General features: G+C 42.9%; 1 protein-coding gene across 1 annotated transcript in view; it reads left to right on the top strand.

Moving 5' to 3' along the window:
• GALNT10 (polypeptide N-acetylgalactosaminyltransferase 10) overlaps positions 1-24,039 on the top strand; it is a 244,112-nt gene that overhangs the window by 88,474 nt on the left and 131,599 nt on the right. Inside the window, exons 2-3 of the mRNA XM_037799553.1 lie at positions 4,045-4,147; positions 6,755-6,893. Of these exons, the coding sequence (XP_037655481.1) occupies positions 4,045-4,147; positions 6,755-6,893 (242 nt within the window). The remainder of the gene's footprint in view (positions 1-4,044; positions 4,148-6,754; positions 6,894-24,039) is intronic.

The raw sequence follows: 24,039 nt of genomic DNA, 5'->3' as shown, positions 1-24,039 counted from the left end.
TTAAGGAAACTTCAAGTTACTCTGGATTGAAAACCTGGACACTCTTTTTTACATATCAAGTGACTGCTATTGCATTGAAATCACTGTCTTTTGAAAAGCGTTGTTCATGCCTTTCTTGTTGTTAAAGGTCTTGTGACATTTGTTTTTGTGTAGAATGCCACTATTAAGAACTTTTTCTCTTTTCTGAAGAACACTGAATTTCCACATGGGCATGTGACCTCCTGTTAATTGGGAAACTCTCTAAATCCTGTTATCAGCAAAAGCCAGTTGAATTGGATCAGGTGTTAAATAGGTTGCCTCAGTTTTTATTATTAGATTCCCATTCCCTCCCCTTTTCCCCCAAACAGGGCTGCCACAAATACTGGAATGCCTGAAAGTACCTATCTTTGTGCCAAGTACTGACTAAGCACTTTGTATGGATTAGCTTGTTTTATCCTCCCAACAACCCCCATGGGTAGGTACTGTTATTCTGTTGGTTTCCCGATTTATTAGTCAGAATCTGGGATGTACCGCCTAATAAATGGAACTAGGTTTGTCCAACTCTTTAACCAGAATGCTCTTAGACTACTTACCCCATTGATGAGCAATCATTCATTCATTCACCTGATATTCATTGAGGGCCTGAGATGAGCCATGTATTGGCCTAGGAATACACAGTGATGAGCCAAAACAGACATGTCCCCACCTTCAAGAAGCTCACAGTCTCTACCAGGGAGAGAGCAGTCAGTTCTGCTTTGGTCTTTGGGGCTGACAAGTTACGGGATTTTGGACAAGTCCTATCTATCCCTTTAGCCTTAGATTCTGTATCTGTAAAATGAGGCAGCTAGATTTAGACAATTGGTTTTCCAATTTTATTAGGAATCAGAGTCACATTAAGAATTTGTTTAAAAGCACAACTTCCTGGGCTTTTGTCTCCAGATGCTTGGATTTAGTAGGTGTGGTGTGGGGCCCAGCAATTGGATTCCCTATGAGGGCCCAGGTCCCCAGGAACCACCCTGTAAGAGAGACTGATCTGGCTGCAGATGCCATGAGCACCTACACGGGGTCTGTCTTGTTGTGCCTGTATCCCCAGCCCCTGGCCTTTTTCCTGACACAGAGTAGGTGTCAGTAAACACCTGTTGATCGTTTGAATCATCTGGAATTTCTTAATCTACACTGTCTCTAGGGATTCAGTGGATGGGACCTCAGAGACTCCTGAACCACCAGAAATTGACCCCAATTTTTGGTTAGGTTTCTGGGTAGGATTCTAAGGGCCCTTTGGGCTCTGAATGCTCTATGATTTTATGATTGAAACCAGCAGTTTTTCCTCTCATCAAAAGCACAGACCTAGTATTGGATACCTTTTTAATCTATATAGTAAAATTTGAGTCCTGTATCAAGGTGCTTTGGTAAGAAGATGCCAATTTACAGTATATTCTTAAACTCCTAAAGGAGTTGATACCCACAGTCTGTGTGTAAATTCTGAGAGTGCTCAGGATATACTGTTCATGATTTTCTCGATTCATCTGAAAGCACCTTTTGGCCAGGTAGTACCATTTCCATTTTACAGGTGGGAAAGTTGAGGTGTCTGTGATTCCTGTGGCTTGTTCAAGGTCGTAATACAAGGGCTATTTCAACTAAAAACTAGCCTGGGGGTCAAAAGTCCTGGCTCTCATCCTTTTGCTTGCTTATGTGGGCTTGTTGGGTAGCTTGGCCTTTTGGGGCCTAAGTTTCCCCATCTGCAAGATGGGAAGGTAGACTCATTGTCTCTCAGCAGTTGTTAGACCACAGATCCCTGGGCCCCCCTCACAGAGTTTCTGTTTCAGGAGGTCTGGGATGGGGCTCAAGAATTTGCATTTCTAACAAGTTCTCAAGAAATGCTGAAGCTACTGGCTCAGAGACTAGACTTTGAGAACTAAGGCTTTAGATTGGACGCTTCCATTAAGGCAGCCTCAATTTGCAGAGCCCCTTTAATCCCACCCATGGTCTACAGTAATCAACTGAAGTTCCCAATCTTTAGGTAGGGGAAGAGGGAAAGGAATTGGAAGGTAGGTCTGGAGACAGGAAAGCTAAGCAGACCTTGAATGATCAAGACTGACATCGTATTGTAGACGCAGAATATTACCAAAATTACCTTGGGCAGGTCCCTGACACTCCCCACCCCCACCCTAGCCAAGGTTCGGCTTCCTTGGCTGTGAAATAGGGGAAATGGGGCAGGCTAGATCAGTTTCCAAGCATATTTGTTTGTTTGGGAGTTTTGATTATTTATTTGTTTGTTTGTTTTTTTAACAGAGGAACTTTTTTCAAGTGAAATCCCACATGGAACCCTGGTATAAAACAGAGCCATGCATTGCTGCTCTGATTGGGGCAGGGAGGGTGGAGCCCCTGCTCTCAGTGCCTGAGGCATCCCCTGTAGAACTACAGACGGTCCCTTAAGGACCTTCCAGCTTAGCTTCTGTGAATCAGGTTCTAAGAGCCCAGAGAACTGTTTACAAGCACATGACCCTTGTTTGTGCAGTTTTCTTTACCTCTCTGACCAAGACAACCAGCACACTGACCTTCAGGATTTTCTTCTTGCAAGTCAGAGAGGTCTGTAGGAGAGAGAATGCAAAAGCTTGTTTTTATCATTAGAACTGTTGCAGAGATACTGAACCACTGTGGAAAATCTGCTCACACAAGGATCAGCCAGAAACTTAATAAACAGGCGCAGAGATGATTTTATTCAGGTGGCGTCTTGTTAGCACTAATGCTCCAGCACATCACGGATTCAGGGCCTTTGTATTTAATTACAGAGGAAATAGGACTATTGGATTCTGCAGGCCATGAGGCAAGGGCAGGTCTGTGGGATTTTTAATAGGTGAGGTGATTCAAGAAGCCATTCTCTTTTATGTGAGCACAGAAGATATTTAAACAGCCGGGCAATATAGTATTACCTTGGGAAGACTCTAACTGAGCCCAGGGACCAGGTCTTTAGACTTGACTGTTGTCCTGGAAATGCATCAGGGGCCTTCTGCTGACCCCCAGCCTTGGGATGCAGCTTCCTAATGGGCCCCCAGGATGGGCTCTCCTCCCCAGACACATAATAAATACCCTCCACCCTCCGAGCCTAGCCCCTGCATGCTGCGTCCCTTGTGGCCACAGTCTTCCTCCTTTTTTCTGGCAGTCATTCAATCTCTTGTTCACACATTCAAGGCACATTTGCCAAACGTTCACCCCGTCCAGGCCTGGGCCCTAGCGGCTGCAGCGCTAACCTCCTTGACTTCCTGCCTTGCACTAGGTGCTCCTCTGCCTCTGCCTTCTCCACCCCCAGCCCTCTGCCTCTCATTTTGGCTGTCCCAGGCCCAGCCCATATGCCCTTGTCTCCATGAAACTCACTCCCAGATGGAAGGGACTTTCTCTGGGCCTCTCATCTTAGGGCCACTTACCCTGCTCTGTCCAATTCATAGCCTCCAGCCACATGTGGCTATTGAGCACGTGAAAAGGGGGCTAGTCCAAACAGAGGTGTGATGTAAGTGTAAAACACACACTGGATCTTGTAGACTTAATGAAAAAAAAAAAGGAATGTAAATAAACTCAATAATTTTTGTATTGATTATAAGTTGAAAAAATAATATTTTAGATACAGTATCTTGGATTGAACAAAGTATATTATTAAACTAATTTCACCTTGTTTTAAAAATGTGGCTACTAAAAGTTTTAAAGTTACATATGTGACGTGCACTTGTGACTCGTATTATATTTCTGTTGACAGCGCTACACTTACCACTTTCTACCTCAGGTGAAAGGAATCTTTATCCATCTTCTTTCTCTCCTGCTGGTTGTGAGTTCCAAGCGGGTGGGTTCTGTGTCCCCTCGTCTTGCTGACCTTTGCTGTACCTAGCTGGTGCCTGGTAGCACTAACAAAGGCATACTGGAGGACTTAATAAAAGAACAAATAAAAATGACGATAGGCATTCGGTTAAGAGGCTCCCTCAGGCCGTGTAATTTCTAAGTCTGTGTTATTAAGATTTATTTCCCTTTTCCATTTTCACACGTTTTGTTTTTTGTTTTTTGTTTTTTTTTAAGGGCTCACCCAGTCATCGAAAGAAGACAGTTTCCTTGGGAGATGGGCAGAAGCTGAAGGACTGGCACGACAAGGAGGCCATCAGGAGGGACGCTCAGCGTGTAGGTACGGAGAGCAGAATTTTCCATGGGGGGTTCCCACAGAGTGTGTGCATGTGCATGGTTTGTGTTTGTGTTCAGCAGAGGTGTCTGGACCTCCCAGTGACTCCCTCTCCATCTGCCACCATCCTTCCCTAAGTTCCCCTCTGCCTGCTTGCTGACCCGTCTCCACTCACATCACCAGACCCACTACCTATAGAATTTGCCCTGCTCCTTTTAGTGAGTGATAGAAAATGTCTCCTCCTTAGAAGATATTTTACCATTAAAATGAGAAGCAATAATAATAAGCACCAACATTTACTGAACCCCTGCTGTGAGCAAGGTCCAAGTTCTACACTTTGTGCATTTTCTTGTTGAAACCCTGCATCAACCACTGTGGCCCATTTGACAGAGAAGGGACCAGTAGTAGCTCAGAGAGGGGGATTAATCAGCCCACAGTCCCTCAGTGAGAAAGAGGCAGACTTGGGGATTTGAACCTAGGCCAGGAGGGCAGAACTGATCCCAAATGACCCAGCACTGCAGCACGAGATTGCATTCATTTAGTTGGCTTCAACTAAAGTTTTCTTCAACTAATTAGTCTTTGGAGCAGTTCCTGTTACATTGGGGAGTTGGAAAGGGTTGAGGTGGGGGTGGTACAGAAATTAAGTGGAGAATCATTTCTAGAGAGCCCAGACCAGGATTCAGGAGAGCAGCTCTGAGCCACTTACCAGCCACGTGACCATCAGATACATTCCAGCCTCAGTTTCTCTGTCTGTCAGTGAGGCTCACACTTCCTGCTTGGCAACCAGGGTGTTGTTATGAAGGTGACCAAGTAAAGTGACGGTACTAAGTAGTTTGCCATACTGGAAAGCAGTGTAGAAATGGAAGGGATTAGATTTTATTCCTTTTTATCTCAGTTAAAGGGACCTATCACTATTGATTTTCTTTTAAAATTACATTATGACAAAAGCAGATTACAAATCTCTAGATAGAGCCACTATAATAACTTAACTGATGGTCTAAAGACATGACATGTATTTTGTCTGTATGCTAGTGATTTAAAATGAAGGTGGGGTCTGCTTAAATTAAGAAAGGAAATATTTGAAAAGAGCTGGTTTGCCAGACAGTAGGTTAAGCCACAATTGTTACAACATTGGGCAAGAAAAGAGTGAGCAGCGGAAACGTTATTAAGAATCATAATAACCCATATTTGTTGAGTGCTCACTATGTGTCAGGCATCTTGCCTCGCGTTACCTCCTCAGTCATCACCTTGAACTTCTTATCCCAATTAATACAAGGGACAAAAGTCGAGTGTTAGAAAAGGCTAAAAGGCTTGCCCAAGATGGCAGAGCTGGGGAGTAGCAGGGCTGGGTTTCGAGCTCTGCTCACCTGCCTCCAGGCCTGAACACCAAGTCGCCCCCCTGTTCTACCTCCCTGAACCTTCCCTCCCCAGGCAGATGCTTCTGCTCTTGTTTTACTGCCTGCTGCATTTGTGACTCTCATGGAATCTGTCCTGGGCACTGGGCAGCAATGTCTGGTCATGGAATGTTACAAGTTGCAAGCAGTAGATTCCTCTCCTTTATCTCACTGAACTGGGGAAGGCACAGCCCTGGGGTCCACCTCTCGGCCTGCACCTTCATGCCAAGCTGATGTTGTCAGCATTTACTTTGCAAAGCAAACAGAGTGTTGCTCAGACCTCAAGCTCTGGGAAATGAGGCAATTTTTAATCAGCTGATTTAATTGCCATTTCTTCAAGATCCTAGGTAATAGAAGATTGTCAGATTGTTAGTGTGGACATTCCCACCAACCGTGCACACTCTGAGAACCCAGAGAATAATTTCCTGGAGTCTCAGGGCCTCTTTCCCCACATGAACTGTGCAGAGAGTGGAAAGCTAGCACATTGTCCACCCAAATCTGATCCAGATCAACACTTTCAAGCAATCCCGGCCTAGGCAAGGCAGATCCTAATTTATTTGCTGGCTTAAAAAAAAATTAAAAAATCTTTTATCATTTGTGGCAATTTTGCTTAACTGGAAATTTGGCCTCACTTGGAGAGTAATCTTAACATTTCCTTACATTTGTATAGTGTTTTATAGCTTACAGAAACTTTTACATACAGCCTCTCAATTGACTCTCCAAACACTCTGTGGGTACCACAGGGAAGTACCAGTGAGGGTACCAGAGCTCAGAGAGGGGTGTGACTTTCCCAAGGTTGACAAGCTCATATGTGGCAGACCAGGCCTCCCATCAGTGCTCAGGGCTGTCTCGGGCTCCTGTTGAAGGGAAGGGAGCACAGGCTTTGGAACCCACAGATCTGGTTTAATAATCATTCTGAGTCTTAGTTTATCCACTCATAGAAAGGGAGTTCTGATGTCCTCCATACTGGGTTGCTTTGGAGATTACGTGAGAACAGGGTCTGTAGATTGCTTGACACGACAGCAGCTACATAAATAAATGCTTGTCCCCTCCCCCTCTTTGCACTTCTCCCTGCATAATCTGGAGGAATATTATATCCAAGGATAAAGTGTTGACTTTGTGGTTTAATCACATTTTTTTCCATCTTCCTCCACCCCATACACAGTACTCCCATATATGATAGGTAATTAGCAACACTGAATTTATTATTTGCCTCTAGGAAATGGAGAACAAGGGAGACCTTACCCCCTGACCGATGCTGAGAGAGTGGATCAGGCATACCGAGAAAATGGATTTAACATCTACGTCAGCGATAAAATCGCCCTGAATCGCTCTCTCCCTGATATCCGGCACCCAAAGTGAGTTTAACATCTCTCATCTCCTGGGATCTAAGGATTTTGCCCCTGGCTCTTATGAATTAATTAAAGACACAGGCACACGAAGCACTGCTGGAGAAGAGAGCATCCCTCCTATTTCACAGGGACATTATGCCAACGTCCATGTGATCAGGTTCTGATTTAGAGCTGATGTAGGGTGTTGGGGCATGGGAGGATAACACGGTCTCCCCAGAGGTGCCAGTCTCCTTCCTCTTTTCAGGCTGTGGGAACATATAACCTCTGCATTTCCCTTTTGCTCTGGCCCACAAAGAACTTCAGAGCTAAGTTTAGAGGACAATTGCAGTGGCAATATGTGGCATTTTAATTTCTTTTTTAAAATTTTTATCATAGCTATCCTGTGTATTTATGCCTTTGTTATCAGCTGTCTCAAATCATTTTGAGGGAAGACATAGAATGATTATAAAGATTATAAAGATGACAACCATGGCTGACATTCTTTGAACATGTGGTATGTGTTTGTATGCATCATCTCAGTTAATTCTCTCAAGGTTCCTATGGGGTAAGTCCTGTACTGATGCCCACTTTACAGATGAGGTAACTGAGGCTTAATGGAGTTTTGCAACTTGCCTAAGGTCATGCAGTGAATAAAAAAGTGGAGCCGGGCCATAGTCACCTGTTCTACTAAAAACCACATTCTAGACCTTAAGCTATCTTGCCTTCCTGTACATTTTAAATAAGTGTTGTGATGGTGGTGATGGTGGTTTTCTCATAGAGCAGTAGTTCTCAAACTTGACATGCATTAAAATCACTCAGAGAGCTATTAAAACACAGGGTATTCACCCTCCAGATCATTGGATCTGGAGTGGGGCCTGAGAACTTGCATTTTGAACAAGCTCCCAGGTTATGCTGGTGCTGCCGATCATGAGACTATGCTTTGAGAGCCACTGCAATGGAAGATTTCAAAATCTACACCACAGCAGTACTGAGTAGCACTGGAGTGTAAAGTATTTTGCTCAGCAACTAAAAAGGTGGAGCCCAGGAGAGGATAGTAGGAGCTAATGCTTACTAGGACTGGGGGCGTGGGGGGGGGGGTGCTGTCGGGCCCACTGTTCTAGGCACTTTAAATGCATGAGCTCAGCCAAATCTCCCCAGAACACTGTGAGGGGAGGTACCATTTCTATCACCATTTCACAGATGAGAAATTGCAGCACAGAAGAAGTTAAATAATTTGTGTAAGCCAGCACAGATGGTAAGAATTGGAGCCAGAATTTGAATCCAGAGAGCCTGGCTCTAGAGTCTGTGTTCTTAATCACTGAGCCAGAAGGATCTTTCCTCTTATAAGAACTCAGTCAGTAGAATGCACTGATAAAGAATCAATCTTGCAAGCATGTTTGGCTACTTACAGGATGTTCTGTTACCTCCTGCAGTTCCCTGAGGCTGGCATTAAAGATGAGGAAACCAAGACCCACAGAGCTTGGGGAAGACTTGCCTTGAGTCACACAGCTGGGGTTTCCCACCTAAAAGGTGTGCTGCTCCCCCAGGGGAGCCTCATTTGCAAGGATTTCCTGCAGTGATGAGGGAGCAGGGGCCCTTGGTTTGCTCACTCTGAGGTTTGCAATTTGTTTCTCGGGCTCCACTGCCAAATCCCAGATTTTCCCATCTAAGTCCAAGAGCGTAGTTCAGCTATTACTAATGTTGCTGGATTCAGAACTGTGACTTGACTAGAAGGCTCAAAACTCAATTTATGTGTTTAGCCCCTTGCAGAGTTCAGAATTGTGTGCTAATTTCATCTTTCTGGGTCCAGGAAAGAAGTTCATTTGTGAGCATTACACTCAATCTCAGCTTTTGTCCTTCTGGTACTGTGAGTTCTCAACCCTGGCTGCACCTGGGGAGGTTTTAAAAAAATACAAAGGCCCAGCCCTACCCCTAGACCACTGGAATCTGAATCTCTGGGGTGGGTTTTGGGTCTCAGTATTTATTTAAAGCCTCCAAAAGCGATTCTCACATTTAACCAGGGTTGAGAACCATTGATATGAAATAAGGAACATTTTTACAATGAGAGAGAGAGGCTGGGTGTGGTCACAGCTTTCATCCATCTGTTCATTTATTCACTTGGCAAATATATATTGATGGTCTTCTATGTACCAAGCCTGTGCTTGACACCAGGAACACGGTGATACATGAGACATTGTTGCTTCAGAGGAACTCACAATCTTGTGCAAATTGGTGGAGGCACAGTAAACAAGCTGTTCCAGTGCAGTTGAAGCTCAGTAATAGGGGTGGGCGCAGGGTCCTTTGAGACCACAGAGGACACCCCTACCCCGCACCAGCCTTTGGGGAGCCAAGAAGGCCTTCCCATGGAGGTGGCTGTATACTGTGTCCTATAGGACCAAGGGGGACTAGTGGGGTGATGGAAAACAGGAAGAGCATTCCAGCCAAGAGAACTGCCTCCAGGCAAGGTCCTCTAGGCAAGACAGGGCACTCGTTGGCTTAGGACCTAAAAAGGAGAATCTCCTAGCTGGCTAGTGATGGAGCCAGGATGGGGGCCCAGCCCCTTTGTCTCCCATGCAGTGCTTTTTCCCAACAGCCCTGAAAAAGAAAAGCATTTTTAATCCAGGGTCCATCCTAGAGTCCACAGACAGGTCTAAGGATGAAATTCAGGGGGGTCTATAACCGTGGATGGGGAAAACAATGCATTTTAATTTTCTTAGCTTCCTAGGGCTGTTGTAACAAAGTACCACAAACTAGGTGTCTTAAAACAACAGATTTATTGTTTCTCAGCTCTGGGGGCCAGAAGTCCAAAATCAAGGTGTTTGGCAGGGCTGTGCTCCTTCTGAACCCTGTAGGAGAGAATCCTTCCTTGTCTCTTCCAGCTTCTGATGTTGGCTGGCCATCCTTGGCACTCCTTGGCTTGTAGATGCATCCCTCCATTCTCTGCCCCATCTTCACGTGGCGTCCTCCCCTCCTGGGTCTCCTCTCCCCTTCCTGTGAGGACACCAGTCATATTGGGTTACGGGCCCACCCTACTCCAGGATGACCTCATCTTAACTAACTCCGTCTGCAATGATCCTCTTTCCAAATAAGGCCCCATTCTGAAGGACTGGGGTTAGGACTTCGGCATATCTTTTGAGGGGACATAATTCAACCCAGAACAACTTCTAACTGAAATTTAGTGTTCCCTTCAGCTATGGTTGTAGGCAACAAACCACCTTTCACATTGTCATCAAAAGGAATCATTTACTTTCACGTCACTTAACAGATACTTTGAAATGTCGTGTACACTCATCACTGCTTCTGAAATTAAGGTAGTTTTTAGAACCATCACTCGACCTTGTCGTTTATTGTGTTAATAAGGAAGCATATTCATTACTATATTTCAGATTTTTTTATTATTTTGATAGTTATATTTCAGGATAATTGGTTTCCTTTACAAACTTGTCTATATTTGTTTTATTCATTATAAGCATTGCTCTGAGAACGTGTCCACAGACTTCACCAGCCTGGTGGAGGGGTCTGTGGCATCAGTAAGGTGAAGAACCTCTGTTTCAGCTGGATGTGAATTGAGCTTAAGGATGCACAGGCACCTCTATCACCACCTACCCAGCTAGCATCCAAGTTACAGCAAAAGATGTTGCCAAATCCAGTGCTCCTGTCACTCCTCTTTTTCAGAATCCCCAATTGTGGAAGCTGACTTTTCAGAAATGAGTTGACAGATGTCTTAAAGAGATTTTTTTCTTTTTCTTTGTCTTTTTTTCCCAAGAAGGAATCTTTCCTGCATTTTGACAGCAGAAATGTGTGAGTAAATTGGAACAGTTGAGCCACTTACTCCCTTCGGTTTCTTTTATCTTAAACAACTTCTCCAGCCGGATCTCAGGTTTATGTGTTGCCTTTTATTCCTTCAAACTGGATTTTGGCAAAAGTATGTCAAGAACAGGATTGAGAGGCTGTTTGTTTGTGCCAGCTGCCTCTCCTTCCACCAGAAGCTTCGCCGGGGAGCACGCAGCTTTGGAGAATGGAAACTGGGCAGCTTGGCCCTGACTTGTGGGGCTTGCATGTGGGAGGCAGCCAGCTGGCTCTGAGCAGGCCTGCCCTCTGCACCTCCCACCAAGCAGCAGTGAAGAGAGGCTGGCTGGTGGGCTGGCCCGCTTTCCCTGCCCCTTCTCCCCCACTGGGAGCCCTGCTGGGTTTTTGGCAATCACTCACAGAAGCACCTCCCAGGGAACAGGAGTGATGGCACAGTGGAGCCAGAACTGCTGAAGCAGCCAGGGTCTGCAGGTTTCTGTGGAAACCTCTCGTTGGGTGGTCAGTTTCTCCCATGCAAACATTATCCATAGCATGAATGAAAGTAGTCTACAATCATGACCTGCTTTCTCCATTCCATGGCTTTATCTTCCAATAATGAATGAATCTGAATAGAGTCCTTGTTGCAGTAAAAAGCCCAAATCTACCAGACTCCTGGTTCCATGATCCTTTTTTACTTTTCCCTTTTTTGTTACATTAACATGGTTAATTTATGGCATGTGCTGAATTTCCTGAAAAGAACTTTTATAAGCTAATATTAGTAAAATAGGCCAGTGTTTTGTTTGGCACCTTTACATCCTCAATAGGTTACAAAGTAAAAGCAATAAAGGAAGGAGTTATAGCCTCTTACATTTGTCAGACATTTATTAAATATGTACTCTGAAAAAATGTCAACTTACAAGCACAGGAAGTTTAATTCCACCCATATTTGTTGTACAAATAATAATAACAATAATTGTACACATAGACATAAAAATGTTATTTGGGGACCAAGGTGGAGTAATAGAGACCAGATTTACTCTCTTACCTGAAATAACCCTCTTAAAACCACACAAATTATATGACGCAATGGTTTTCAAGACCCTAGACATCAGGCGATAAAGGACAGGAAACAAATGAGGTGAACCCCACAATTGCCTCAGCATCTTGCACTGAGAGAGTTTCCAGCCCAAGGTGCTGGGACTGGGAGCTCAGGTGGAGTCGAGAGGATTCCCTGAGTTGAGGAGGTGGAGCTGAGAATCCAGGGAAACCAAGGTGGCTAGAGTGCACAGGACAGAGTACTGGAGAGAAGAGAGCTGCACTGAGAGAGAACTCTGGAGATTTGCAGAGGGTCCCTTCAAATAGTCAGCAGTGTACTGACCAGTGCATGCCTGTGAGGAAACTACCCAAGGCTGGGAACAGAATCACTCTAATGGAGAAGAGGAAACAGTGTTTGGCACTCAACATGGGCCAAGAGTTGTACCTCTTCCCACCAGTCTAGAAAACTTAATTTATCATTTATGGGGAATTGGGTAGAGTACTCAACAAAAGTCTTGCCACAGTAGGGGCTAATTAGCCCTAGACTAGGCAGTGCTCTGGACCTGCCAAAAAATCATAAATTAAGTCCCCAAAGGATCAGAGTGTTTCCAAATAACTTAACTGCATCTCAGAATGAAGCCAGAGAATATTTGCAGGAATATAAAAATATTCAGGATCCAGCAAGGTAAAATCCAATCAAAGAAGCTGAAGTGGATATAGTAGTAGCAGTCAAAATAGATTTAGGAGCAAAAAAATATTATTAATAAAGAAGGTGAGTTCTTAATGATAAAAGGAGTCAATTGATCTGAAGGACATAGCAGTCACAAATGTTTATGCACCTAATAACAGAGTTCAAAATATATGAAGCAAAAACTGATAGAACTGCAAGGAGAAATAGACATAGCCACAATTATAATATGAGATTCCAACACCCATCTTTCAATAATCGATAGAACAAGTAGACAGAAAATGAGCAAGATTATAATAGATTTGAACATACTCTCAACCAACATGACCTAATTGACATTTATAGAAGACTCTACTTAGTAACAGCAGAATATAAATTCTTTTAAGTACATACAGAATATTTACCAAAATAGACCAAATTCTGGGCCAGAAAACAAAGTCTCCGTAAATATTTCAGTATTCAAGTGATACAATATTCTCTGAACTCAATGGAATTAAATTAGAAATCAATAACAGAAAGATCTCTTAGAAATCCTCCATATATTTGGAAACTGTGTAACACACTTCTGAAGAAGTGTCAAAGAAGTCAAAGAATTCAAAAGGGAAATTAGAAACTATTTTGAACTGAGTGGTAATGAAAACACAACATATCAGAATTTGCAGGATGCCACTAAAACAGTACTTAGGGGAAAAATTATAGCATTAAATACCTATATTAGAAAAGAAAAATTAGTCTCAAATTGACAATGTCAGCTTCTACCATAAGAAACTAGAAAAAAAAGAGCCAATGAATCCAAAGTAAGCAGAAGAAAGGAAAGATAAAGATCAATGCAGAAATCAATGAAATAGAAAAACAATAGAGAAAATCAAATGGAACCAAAACCTGGTTCTTTGAGATGGTCAATTAAATTGATTAGCCTCTTGTCAGTCTGATAAGGAGAAAAAGAGAGAAGAAGCAATTCTATAGACAAATCTTTCTAAGAGAATAATCAGGGAATATTTTGAACAATTTTGCCTATAAATTCAACAACCTAAAAGAAATGACAAATTCCTTGAACAAAATTTACCCACGTTTGTTCAAGGAGAAATAGATACCCTAAATAGCCTTATGTATGGTAAAGAAATTGGAGTTGTAGTTAAGGTCCTTCCCACAAAAGAAAACTCCAGGCCAGATGAGCCCACTGGTGAATTCTACCAAACATTTAAGATATATCAGTTCTACACAGAGTCTTCGAAAAATTGAAAAGTATGGAGTATTTCCCAAATCATTCTGTGAAGCCAGCATTACCCTGATACCAAAATCATTCGAAGACATTACAAAGAAAGGATTATTAAAGACACTATCTTTGATGAACAGATTAGGCAAGTGCTATTATTATCTTCATCATTATGATTCACTTTTTTGAAAAAAAATATTCATTTTTAAAATTAGTAAATAAAAGAATCAAAGGAGTAAAGAGGTGTGCCAAAGTCACAACAGGTGTGCCCAAGCGGAGTCGCTGGAAATGGATTTGCTATGGTTTGCCAGCCATTGCAGTATCCGATACACCAGAGAAGAGTATGGAATCAGGAAGGTGTGAACTGGGGGAGATGGCTCCCTGGGGCCCAGTAGAGCTGGTAGCTGTGGTCTTGTTCAGGACACCCCCTTCCTCAATGACAATGTGGCCTTGGCAATGCTGACTTTGGCTTGAAAACCAGGAAAGCCCAGCATTTCTAAATATTCCCTTAAACAGAAGGGGAGTTCTTCTCAGATGGTGATGTAAGCTTGAGTGCGAAAGGGAACGAATGTAAAAAGAATTGAGCTTTGGTGACCCAGAAGGCATTGCCAGCTGTGCGTCCTTGTTCAGGACTCAGTGCCAAGGGAAGCTGTGGGGAGAGCTGCACTCTGTGCTCTTGTGCACCTGCCTTTCATGGCCACCTCACTGCTGTATCCTAAACTAATTAAGTCAAAAACTCAATCCAGGTTAACTGTGTGGTGGAGGCTCCTCTCCCTCCCTCTCTCCCCAGTCTTCAGCCCACTTGAAGTGCAGCTACCCCCTACTGTGGCTTATTATAAAAAAATGATCAACAGACAGTCCTTGCCTTGAAGAGATTTCAAGCCTACTAATCACCTATTTGAACCTGTCTCTGCAAGTCATTCATTCAGTCATTCATTCATTCAGCAAGTATTTATTGAGCATCTTCTATGTGTGCTTACTGTGTGGTCTAGTCCCTGGGGAAACAACAATAAGATTCCCTTCCCTCCTGAAGGAGGGGGGTGCAGGACATAATATTAAGAAGTAAATATATTAATTTTTCAGATGGCATTAAGCAATGCAGAGTCAAAAAGGAATCAGGGTAAAGGTAGAAAAAGTGATGGGAATGGAAGCTATTTTATTTCCATGGTCAGGGAAGACCTCTCTGATAAGCTGACATGAACAGAGATAGGAAGAAGTGAGGGGCTGAGCAGGGTACTTAACTGGGGATGAACCCTACAGACGAGGAAACAGCAAATGCAAAGGCCCTGAGGCCATTGTGCTTGGCCTAGGGAGGCCAGTGTGGCTAAAGCCCAGTGAGCCCGAAGGAGAGTCATTAGAAGCAAGGCTGGCGGGTGTGGGAGGGCTGGTCACGGGTCACAGAGGGACTTTGGCCTTTACTCCAAGATGGAAAGCCACTGGAGGGTTTTGAGTAGAGAATGACATGATCTGATTTTCATCTTAAAGTGATCATATTTGGAAGATGGCGGCTAGGAGAGACAAGGCAAAAAGACACCTCCATGAAAAATACTAGATAAAAGCCAGAAAGTGACCCAGAACACCAGTTCCAGCGATGCACCAGCTGGACAAGGTCTGCTAAATTCACAGGGACCGTGCACTTGGTGAAACCAGGCGCCTGCGTTCTGAAACGAGTGAGTGAGCCTGCTGAATGTCCGGCAGCCACACTGTGGTATGGGGAAACCATGGGTTGGCTTTTGGAGGCGGACTTCTTTTTTAAAAAAACCCAAAAGTGGCTGCAGATACGGCAGTGAGAACCACACAGTGAAGCGCAGCAGCAAAGGGCTGGGCAAACACCTCAGTATCTGACATGGAAGATAGCCTTTCACGCACCCACTGCCAGTTGTCTCAGAGCAAGGAGGGCAGAGGTGAGTCAAAAGGGGAAAAAAAACCATGACCCTTGCAGCCATCTTCCCGGCAGGCTGGGAACGCTCCTGCCCGGGTGCCGGAGCCACAGCCCAGAGCTGCGCCAAGGGACCCAGTGTGACAGGAAGTGTTTCCAGCAACACTGTGCACACACCACAATATCAGGTGTGGACAATACCTTTCGCGCACCCACAGCTAATTGTCCCAGAGCTGGGAAGGCGGTGCTGTGCGAAAAGGGGGAAATTAACATGCCTCATTCAGCCATCTTTACAGCAGACTGGTAACACCCCTACACAGCCCAGCGGCCCAGGGCTTCCCTTGAGGGATGGTGCCTACTTGTGACATAGCACAGCTTTCCCTCAGCAGAGGACCTAGAAGGACACAGCTGGGAAGAGGAACCCACCCGGAAATCTCAGGGAGCCTACGCCAATACCAAGCACTTGTGGGTCAGCAGCAGAGACAATCTGTGGCGAGACTGAACTGAAGGTTTAGATCCTTGCAACAGCCTTAAATCTCCAGGAACACCTGGGAAGTTTGATTATTAAAGCTGCCCTGCCTCCCTAACCGCTCAGACACGTGCCCCACATTCAGGGTGGACAACACCAACAACACACCCAAACTTGTTGCACCAATTGGACCCCACAAGAACCAGACCCCCACACACCATAAAGACAAAGTTGGGGAGAACTGACTTGAGGAGAATAGGTGACTTACAGACTCCATCTGCTGGTTAGTTAGAGAAAGTGTATGCCATCAAGCTGTAGATCTGACAAATTAGAGATTGGTGTCTGAATAATCCTTCATATCCTAAAAGAACCCTATCAAGTAAAGCAAATGCCAAGAGGCCAAACACAACAGAAAATTTTAAAGCATATGAGAAAACAGGCGATATGGATAACCTAAATCCAGACACCCAAATCAAAAGATCAAAGGAGACACAGTACTTGGAGCAATTAATCAAAGAACTAAAGACAAACAATGAGAGTGTGGCACAGGATATAAAGGACATGAAGAAGAGCATGGCACAGAATATAAAGGACATGAAGAAGACCCTAGAAGAGCATAAAGAAGAAATTGCAAGAGTAAATTAAAAAAAATAGATGATCTTATGGAAATAAAAGAAACTGTTGACCAAATTAAAAAGATTCTGGATACTCATAGTACAAGACTAGAGGAAGCTGAACAACAACTCAGTGACCTCGAGAACCACAGAACGGAAAATGAAAGAACAAAAAAAAAAGAATGGGGAAAAAAAATCAAAAAAATCAAAATCGACCTCAGGGATATGATAGATAAAATAAAACGTCGAAATATAAGACTCATTCGTGTCCCAGAAGGGGAAGAGAAGGGTAAAGGTCTAGAAAGAGTATTCAAAGAAATTGTTGGAGAAAACTTCCCAAACCTACACCATATAAATACACAAAGCATAAATGCCCAGCAAACTCCAAATAGAATAAATCCAAATAAACCCACTCCAAGACATATTCTGATCAGACTGTCAAATACTGAAGAGAAGGAGCAAGTTCTGAAAGCAGCAAGAAAAAAGCAATTCACCACATACAAAGGAAACAACATAAGATTAAGTTGTTACTACTCAGTGGCCACCATGGAGGCAAGAAGGCAGTGGCATGACATATTTAAAATTGTGAGTGAGAAAAATTTCCAACCAAGAATGCTTTATCCAGCAAAACTCTCCTCCAATTTTGAGGGAGAGCTTACATTTTTCACAGACAACAAATGCTGAGAGATTTTGCTAATAAAAGACCTGCCCTACTTCAGATACTAAAGGAAGCCCTACCGACAGAGAAACAAAGAAAGGAGAGAGAGATGGAGAGAAATTTAACAAACATATGTAGAACATTATGTCTCAAATCACTAGGGTACACATTCCTCTCTAGTGGTCACGGAACTTTCTCCAGAATAGACCATAGGCTGGAACATAAAACATGTCTCAATAAATTTTAAAAAATTAAAATTATTCAAAGCACATTCTCTGACCACAGTGGAATACAAATAGAAGTCAATAACCATCAGAGACTTAGAAAATTCACAAACACCTGGAGGGTAGAAATGAGGGGGAGATGAAAACATTCCCAGATAATCAAAACCTGAGGGACTTCATCACCAGTAGATCAGTCCTGTAAGGAATGCTAAAGGGAATTGAGCAGGCTGAAAGGAAGGGACACTAAACAATTGACTGAAACCACATAAAGAAATAAAGATTTCCAGTAAAGATCACATGGTAAACATAAATACCAATACTACTGTATTTTTGATTTGTAACTCCACTATTTACTTCCTACAGGATCTAAAATACATAAAGTGTAAAGATAAATCAGTGGTTTTGGACTCAATGTAAAATATGTAATTTTTGACAAGAACTACAGAAAGGTGGGGGAATGGAGGAGTATAGGAACATAGTTTGTGTCCTATTGAAGTTAAGTTAAGTTGGAATCAAAGAAAACAAGATTGTTATAGACTTAAGATGTTAAATTTAAGCCCCACGGTGAACACATAGAAAGTATCAGAGAATATGATCATACAGATGAAAAGTAGAGTATCGGTCAGGAGAAGTGGGGAAAGGGGCAATGGGGAGTTAATAAGAAATGAGTGTAGGGGTGAAGGGAAATTTCTGTTTGGGGTGAAGGGAAATTTCTAGTAATGGGTGGTGGGAAGGTGATGGCATTGCAACATGGTGAATGTGATTAATCCCTCTAAATGGAATGCTTGGGAGGGGTTGGAATGGGAAGATTTATGCTATATGTATGTTTCCACAATTGAAAAAAAAGACAGTATAAATAGATAATGACAATTAAATGCCATAGATGATCCTGGATGAGAACTAAGAACAGAGGAGAAAAGGCTCAAAAGGACACAATTGGGATATAAGAAAAAAAAGAAATATAGAATGTAAGCTTTATATCAATGTTAAATTTCTTGAACTTCTTAACTACACCTAATGTGATTACATAAATGAATATTCTTGTTCATAGGAAATGTATATGTGAATTATATTATTTGTTCAAGGATGTGTGCAACTTGCTCTCATATGTTCAGAAGACAGAGCAATAGATGATGGATGATAGGGAGAGAGGGAGGGAGGGAAAGAAAGAAATGGTCAAGTGACAAAATATTAAAGTTGGTAGATCAGGGTATCAGTGGAGGGGGGTTTGGGTATGCTGGAGTTCTCTGTATGGGGTTTGTATTATTTTTGCAACTGTTACTGTAAGTTTGAATTTATTTCAAAATAAAAATTAAAAAAAAAGGAAAAAAAATGATCATGTTCGCTGCTGTGTCAAGAATAGACAATAGGTGGCCAACGGTAGAAGTAGGTGCACTTGTTAGATTATATTTCAGTGACACAGAGGAGAGTGATTACTCAGACCATGGTGGGAGTGGCAGAGGGAGTGGGCAGTGGCTGTATTCTAGATGTACTTTGAAGGTTGAGATGACAGGATTTGCTTGCAGGTGATGTGGATATGAGTGAAAGATAGGAGACAAGGATAATGCTAAGGTTTTTGGCTGGAGCAACTAGGGAGATGGAGAAGATTTTAGGAAGAATAAGTTTGGAGGGGATTCTAGATTTTGATTTTGGACATATTTGAGGCGCTACTAAACATCGAAATGTCAATGTCAGGTAGACAGTTGGATAAGTGATGCTGTTTATGTTGCAAAAAAAATGGAAATGGACAGCATTCTCTTTTGAATTGCTGTTGTTTTACTGATGTTTTAATTAGCTCACTTTCCTCAAATATCAAGAAGTTCCTGAGGTATAACAGGTCTGTGGTGTACACAGATGACGGAGTTTATCTTCTGTGTTCAGGTCACGCAAGGGTGGTCATACCTCCCCATCCCCCACCCCTGCAAGGGGAGTGGGTGGCTGGGGTCTGCACTGCCCCTGTGGTGCAGAACAGTTTGTCAGAACTTCTGAAGAATAGTGACAGGCTTGGAAGACATATTTCATGGTTTTTAGCAGTTTTTACCCTTTTTTTTTTTTAAATCATGATTCATGTGGCAGAGTAAGCTTGCTCAACACTTTTATATTGGAGTACTTCATCGTAACGTTACCATCCCAGAGATAACTGAGGATATGAGAGTTATGCAGGCTCCCCTGTTTGGCAGGTTGTTGAAGGGACAGTTGAGGGACGGTTATAGGCTGGATGATTCATGAACTGGGAAAGGAAAAAACCCAGGTTTCTTGGGAGCATCACTGATTTTTCAGGAGACTTAAATCAGCTCTCCTCCTCTGAAATTAAATGGCTCCTTTCTGAATAATGATGCTTCTTTCAAGATAATGGTTATTGATCCATCAGACCTAATATTGGGATTCAAAGGTGCTCATAAGCCTTAAAATGACATGGCAGCCAATAAAATTTCTAAACTGACTTATTTTGTGTAATTTTTAAAAACAGATTTCAGTGAATTCAGCCCTTGGGTTGAAATTGCAGAGATAAATAGTCTACAAGCAAAAATGGCTGTAAACTTAAAATCAAATGGGCATAAAGTCCCTACAACTTGTGCTAGATAAAAATCACCCAGCATTCACCTGAGCTGATGTTTTTATTCTTTTATCATTCTTGCAAACAGGTGCATTTTCTCAATATTGCAGGAATGGATGCTTTGTTCACCATTAACAGGAACATCAGTTCCCATTTATCAAGTGCTTCCTCTTCTCTGTGCGCCAGGCACTGTGTTAAGCACTTTACCAGCCTTGTCTTACTTGTTCCCACTTTCAGCTTTTGTGTGATGAAAATTTTATTTCCTTTACATTTGAACACTGTCTTCTGATTTACAAAAGCACTATCACTGGTTTTTTATTCCAACCTCTCCAAATTGTTTGTCTCAAACGAGGATGACTAGCTCCATTTTATGGCTGCGCAAACTAAACCTCAAGAGAAGCTTGGCCTCTGCTCCAGTTCGCACAACCAGTAGAAGGCAAAGCAAGACTCAAACCTAGATCCATGTATGTTTTTTCTGCTCCATCAGGTGCAAACTGAGATGCATTTCTCACAGAGCAGGAAGGAGATGTTTTTTTAAATTATAATCCTCTCTGCGAGAAGATTCTTGGACCACACATTGCGAGCAGGATTTGCTAAGATAAATGGACCCAACCAGCAGATTACTCGGGTTGCCTTTCGCTCACGATGCTGAATGTAATATATGCTTTTCCAGCAGCAGATAAATAGCATCCAAGGAAATTGGTTACAGAGATGAGTTTGCTTTCTAAGTGGTATTGGCCTTGAAAGGGTTTAAGGAAAAAGAAAATAATGCTTAGAAGATAAAGATGATTATCAATTCTCTCCCTTCGTTAAGATGGCATCAAGGACAGTGTGATGGTAGGACAAGCAGAGGAGCTTAGTTCAGGAGCACTTTTATGGCCAGGAGAGAACGTGCTTCCTTCCTGATAGCAGGCCTCCTCCACACTCTTTTTTAGGGAAGAATTCGGTCCCCTCCAGCCCCCCACCCACCTCCCCCCATATCCATGTACTTCAATCCTAAATCTGCTGAGATAGTGCATAATAACAGTGTATATATTTCTGTAATTTTTTTCTTTCTTATGCCAACCTTATACACATATGAAGGGGTTTAGGGTTCTGTTTTGTTTTACAAAAATGTGGTTACATGATATATATTTTATTCACTTAATATATTATAGTCACATTTCTAAGACATACATATAGATCGACTCCTTTTTTTTTTTAATATCATAATCCTTTCAACCATTCCTCTGTTGACAGGCATACAGTTGTATCCAGTTCTTTACTTTTGGAAACACTGTGGCAAATACATCCTTAAACATGTATCTTTACATCTTAATTTTTTTCTTTTTCCTCCTCTTTCATGAGTCATCAAGAAGATGGATATTAAAGTCCATTTCCTCCTAACTCCTGTTTGCCTGGCAGCTGGGCTCTAACTGGGATTTGAAGTGTGGTCCTTATGATTGTTATTTCATGCTGAAACACAGGTCACCTTGACCTCACTGTCAGCTTTCACTTAACGTGTGGGTGCGTGAAACACGTTGCATGTAATATCTGTAGAAGAGCCAAATATACAAGAGTGGTGTGAGGAAACTATTTGATTTTGTTGCTTTTATAACTCTGTTTTAAAGCTGGATGTGATCTGAACAAATAGGTTTTTAAAATGTAAGTTCAGAAGGAGATTAAAAAAAAAAAAAAGGCAGCCTAAACCAAGATCCTTAAATACTGATTGTATGTGAATTCTTCCATGCAAGTCCAGTTGCAAAACTGGTGATGGACTGATGGTGAAGAGGTTCATAATTAATAATAATAATAAACCTTTGTGTTCATCTTAGCTCTCTATTGAGAAGAGGGAGTAGCAGGTGGGGTGCTCAGCAAACCTCCCTGAATGGAAAAGGACCTTAGTGACATTGTCAGCTTGGCCTGTATTGCCACACTAGTCTCCCGGCTCCTCTGGTTCTGGTCTAGTCAGCCTGTGTTAAAGAGCCAGTGCCTGTTTCTTTCCCAGAGACAAGTAGAGAAGGGCTGGAGGGCTGATGCCAGCTGAGGAAGGAAGGCTTTTTCTTCCCATCAAACAGGAGAAAGTGTCAGGAGAAGGCCCTAAGTCTGAGTCCCAAAGGGATTTGGGGGTGCTGGGGTGACGGGAGCAGGGACTACCCCACTCTACCCACTAAGCCTCATTGCCTCCCTATAGTTGCAGAGCCTGGAGTTATTTATAACTTCTACTTAGCTTCTTGTGGCTCCAGAGCACATTGGGCCTAGTCTTTCTGAGATTGTTATATTATAAGGACTGTCCTTCATGCAGAGCAGAGAGGGGAGGATCCCAGGATTTTGAACTTAACCGTTTGCCAGGAGATGACCTACTGTGGTCTGTGTGAAGTAGAAACTTAAATTTCTGTGCCAAATGCTATACCAGATGCTTTCACGTTTGGCATCTCTTTGATTCATGTGACAGCCTTAATAGAAGGGAATTATATCCCCTGTTTCTACACAAGTGGAAACTGAGATTCAAGGAGGTTGCAATTTTGCCAAGGTGATCTAGCTGCCAAGTGACAGAGGGTGGGATGAACCCAGATCTGAGTGTCCCTTCGGCTCATGCTCCATCCCTCACCTCATCTGCAGTTGCATCCTTTGAAAATACCCTTCCTGGAATTTTCTTACTTACCGTTGGAACCCAGGGCCAGTACTTGACATGTGAACATGCTATCTCACTGTGTGACACCAGGAAGATCCCTCCCCATTCTGGGCCTCAGTTTTCTCATTTAATTAACAAAAAGTGTAGACAAAATGAACTTTGCTTCCAGCCTTGATATTCATGGTTCTCCTTGGCTTCTCAGGTTGAAGCTGTGTACACGGCATGGGAAGGGTGGTTAACTTACTACCTTGTTCTTTAATCCAAAGAGGTCCTGGCTTCTTCCATCCCCAAAACACACAAACCAGCTCCCAACAGACCTCATCTGGACAATGAAAAAATCCACAGTTGTCATCTGTTGGAGGAGGGTAATGTAGAATTTGGTTCCCATGAGAATTTCCAGAAGATTGTTTATGTGGGAGTCCAAACAGTGGGAGCTTCTAAACAGTCACTTCACAATGATTTTTAGAATAATCATTGCCTTAAAAAAAATTTACCCTTCTAATCACTGGAAAACAATTTGCTACAGTGTGCAGAGCTTTGGACTGCAAGTAACTGCACTGATGTCATGGTGGCCCAGTTAGCACAGTATCGAGAGGGCTTTGCTCATTGTCTGGAACAGTAACATCCTCTCCCAGCAGTCTCAGTGTCTGTGTCTTGGGAGCCCAGATTTCCATATTAGTTATATTTCTGAAGTTTAGAAATTCTACTTACTAAAGTACCTAATAATTTTCCAAATAATTTATAAAAAAATACTTGTTCCAGCTCCACTACAACCTTTGGATGCCTGTTTTTTTGTTTTTCTTTCCAGGGAATGGATTTACTAACAGGGTGCCCTTCCTTGGCTGTGATGTTACCTTAAATAATGAAGAGTCCCCTAAAGGAGGCGGGGCAATAAAAGGAACAGAATGTTGGCTAGGTGGCCATGTCCCATGGGGATGTGAGAAAAGCCTTCCCAGGAGGAGGAGCTGTGTCACAGCCAGGTGTCTCAGTGTCTGAAATAGGAGGCTCCTCCCAGGTCTGGCCTCCAGGTTCTGTTATGACTCCCTCAACAACAAGAATTCTTGTATCCCTTGAAACCTGTGTATGATTTAGATGTGTGTTTATAGCCACAGTTTCCAAAGGATCCTGTCTTTGTGTTGTGACTAAACTTAGGAACCAGTTCCTACTCCCAGCCTGACACTAGCTGGCCATGTGACAGGGAGACCTTAGCTCCTCCCTGTGTACCTCTGTGTCTATTCCCCTCATTAACTTTTTGACCCCCTTTCCATACATCAAGGTCAAGTCTCCAAGAAAGAGAATTACATTGGCCTGGTGAACCCCATTTGGGCACAGATTTCTTGCTAGACCATTGGCCACTGGCGAGTCAAAGGCTTTGCTGCCCTTGAATCAGGGCTCTGCTCCTTCCCCAAGCAGCCATGGCCAGTGAAGGG

Source organism: Choloepus didactylus, chromosome 11, assembly GCF_015220235.1.
Source record: "Choloepus didactylus isolate mChoDid1 chromosome 11, mChoDid1.pri, whole genome shotgun sequence".
Taxonomy (NCBI): Eukaryota; Metazoa; Chordata; class Mammalia; order Pilosa; family Megalonychidae; genus Choloepus; species Choloepus didactylus.
This window is presented reverse-complemented; position numbering and strand designations above follow the sequence as displayed.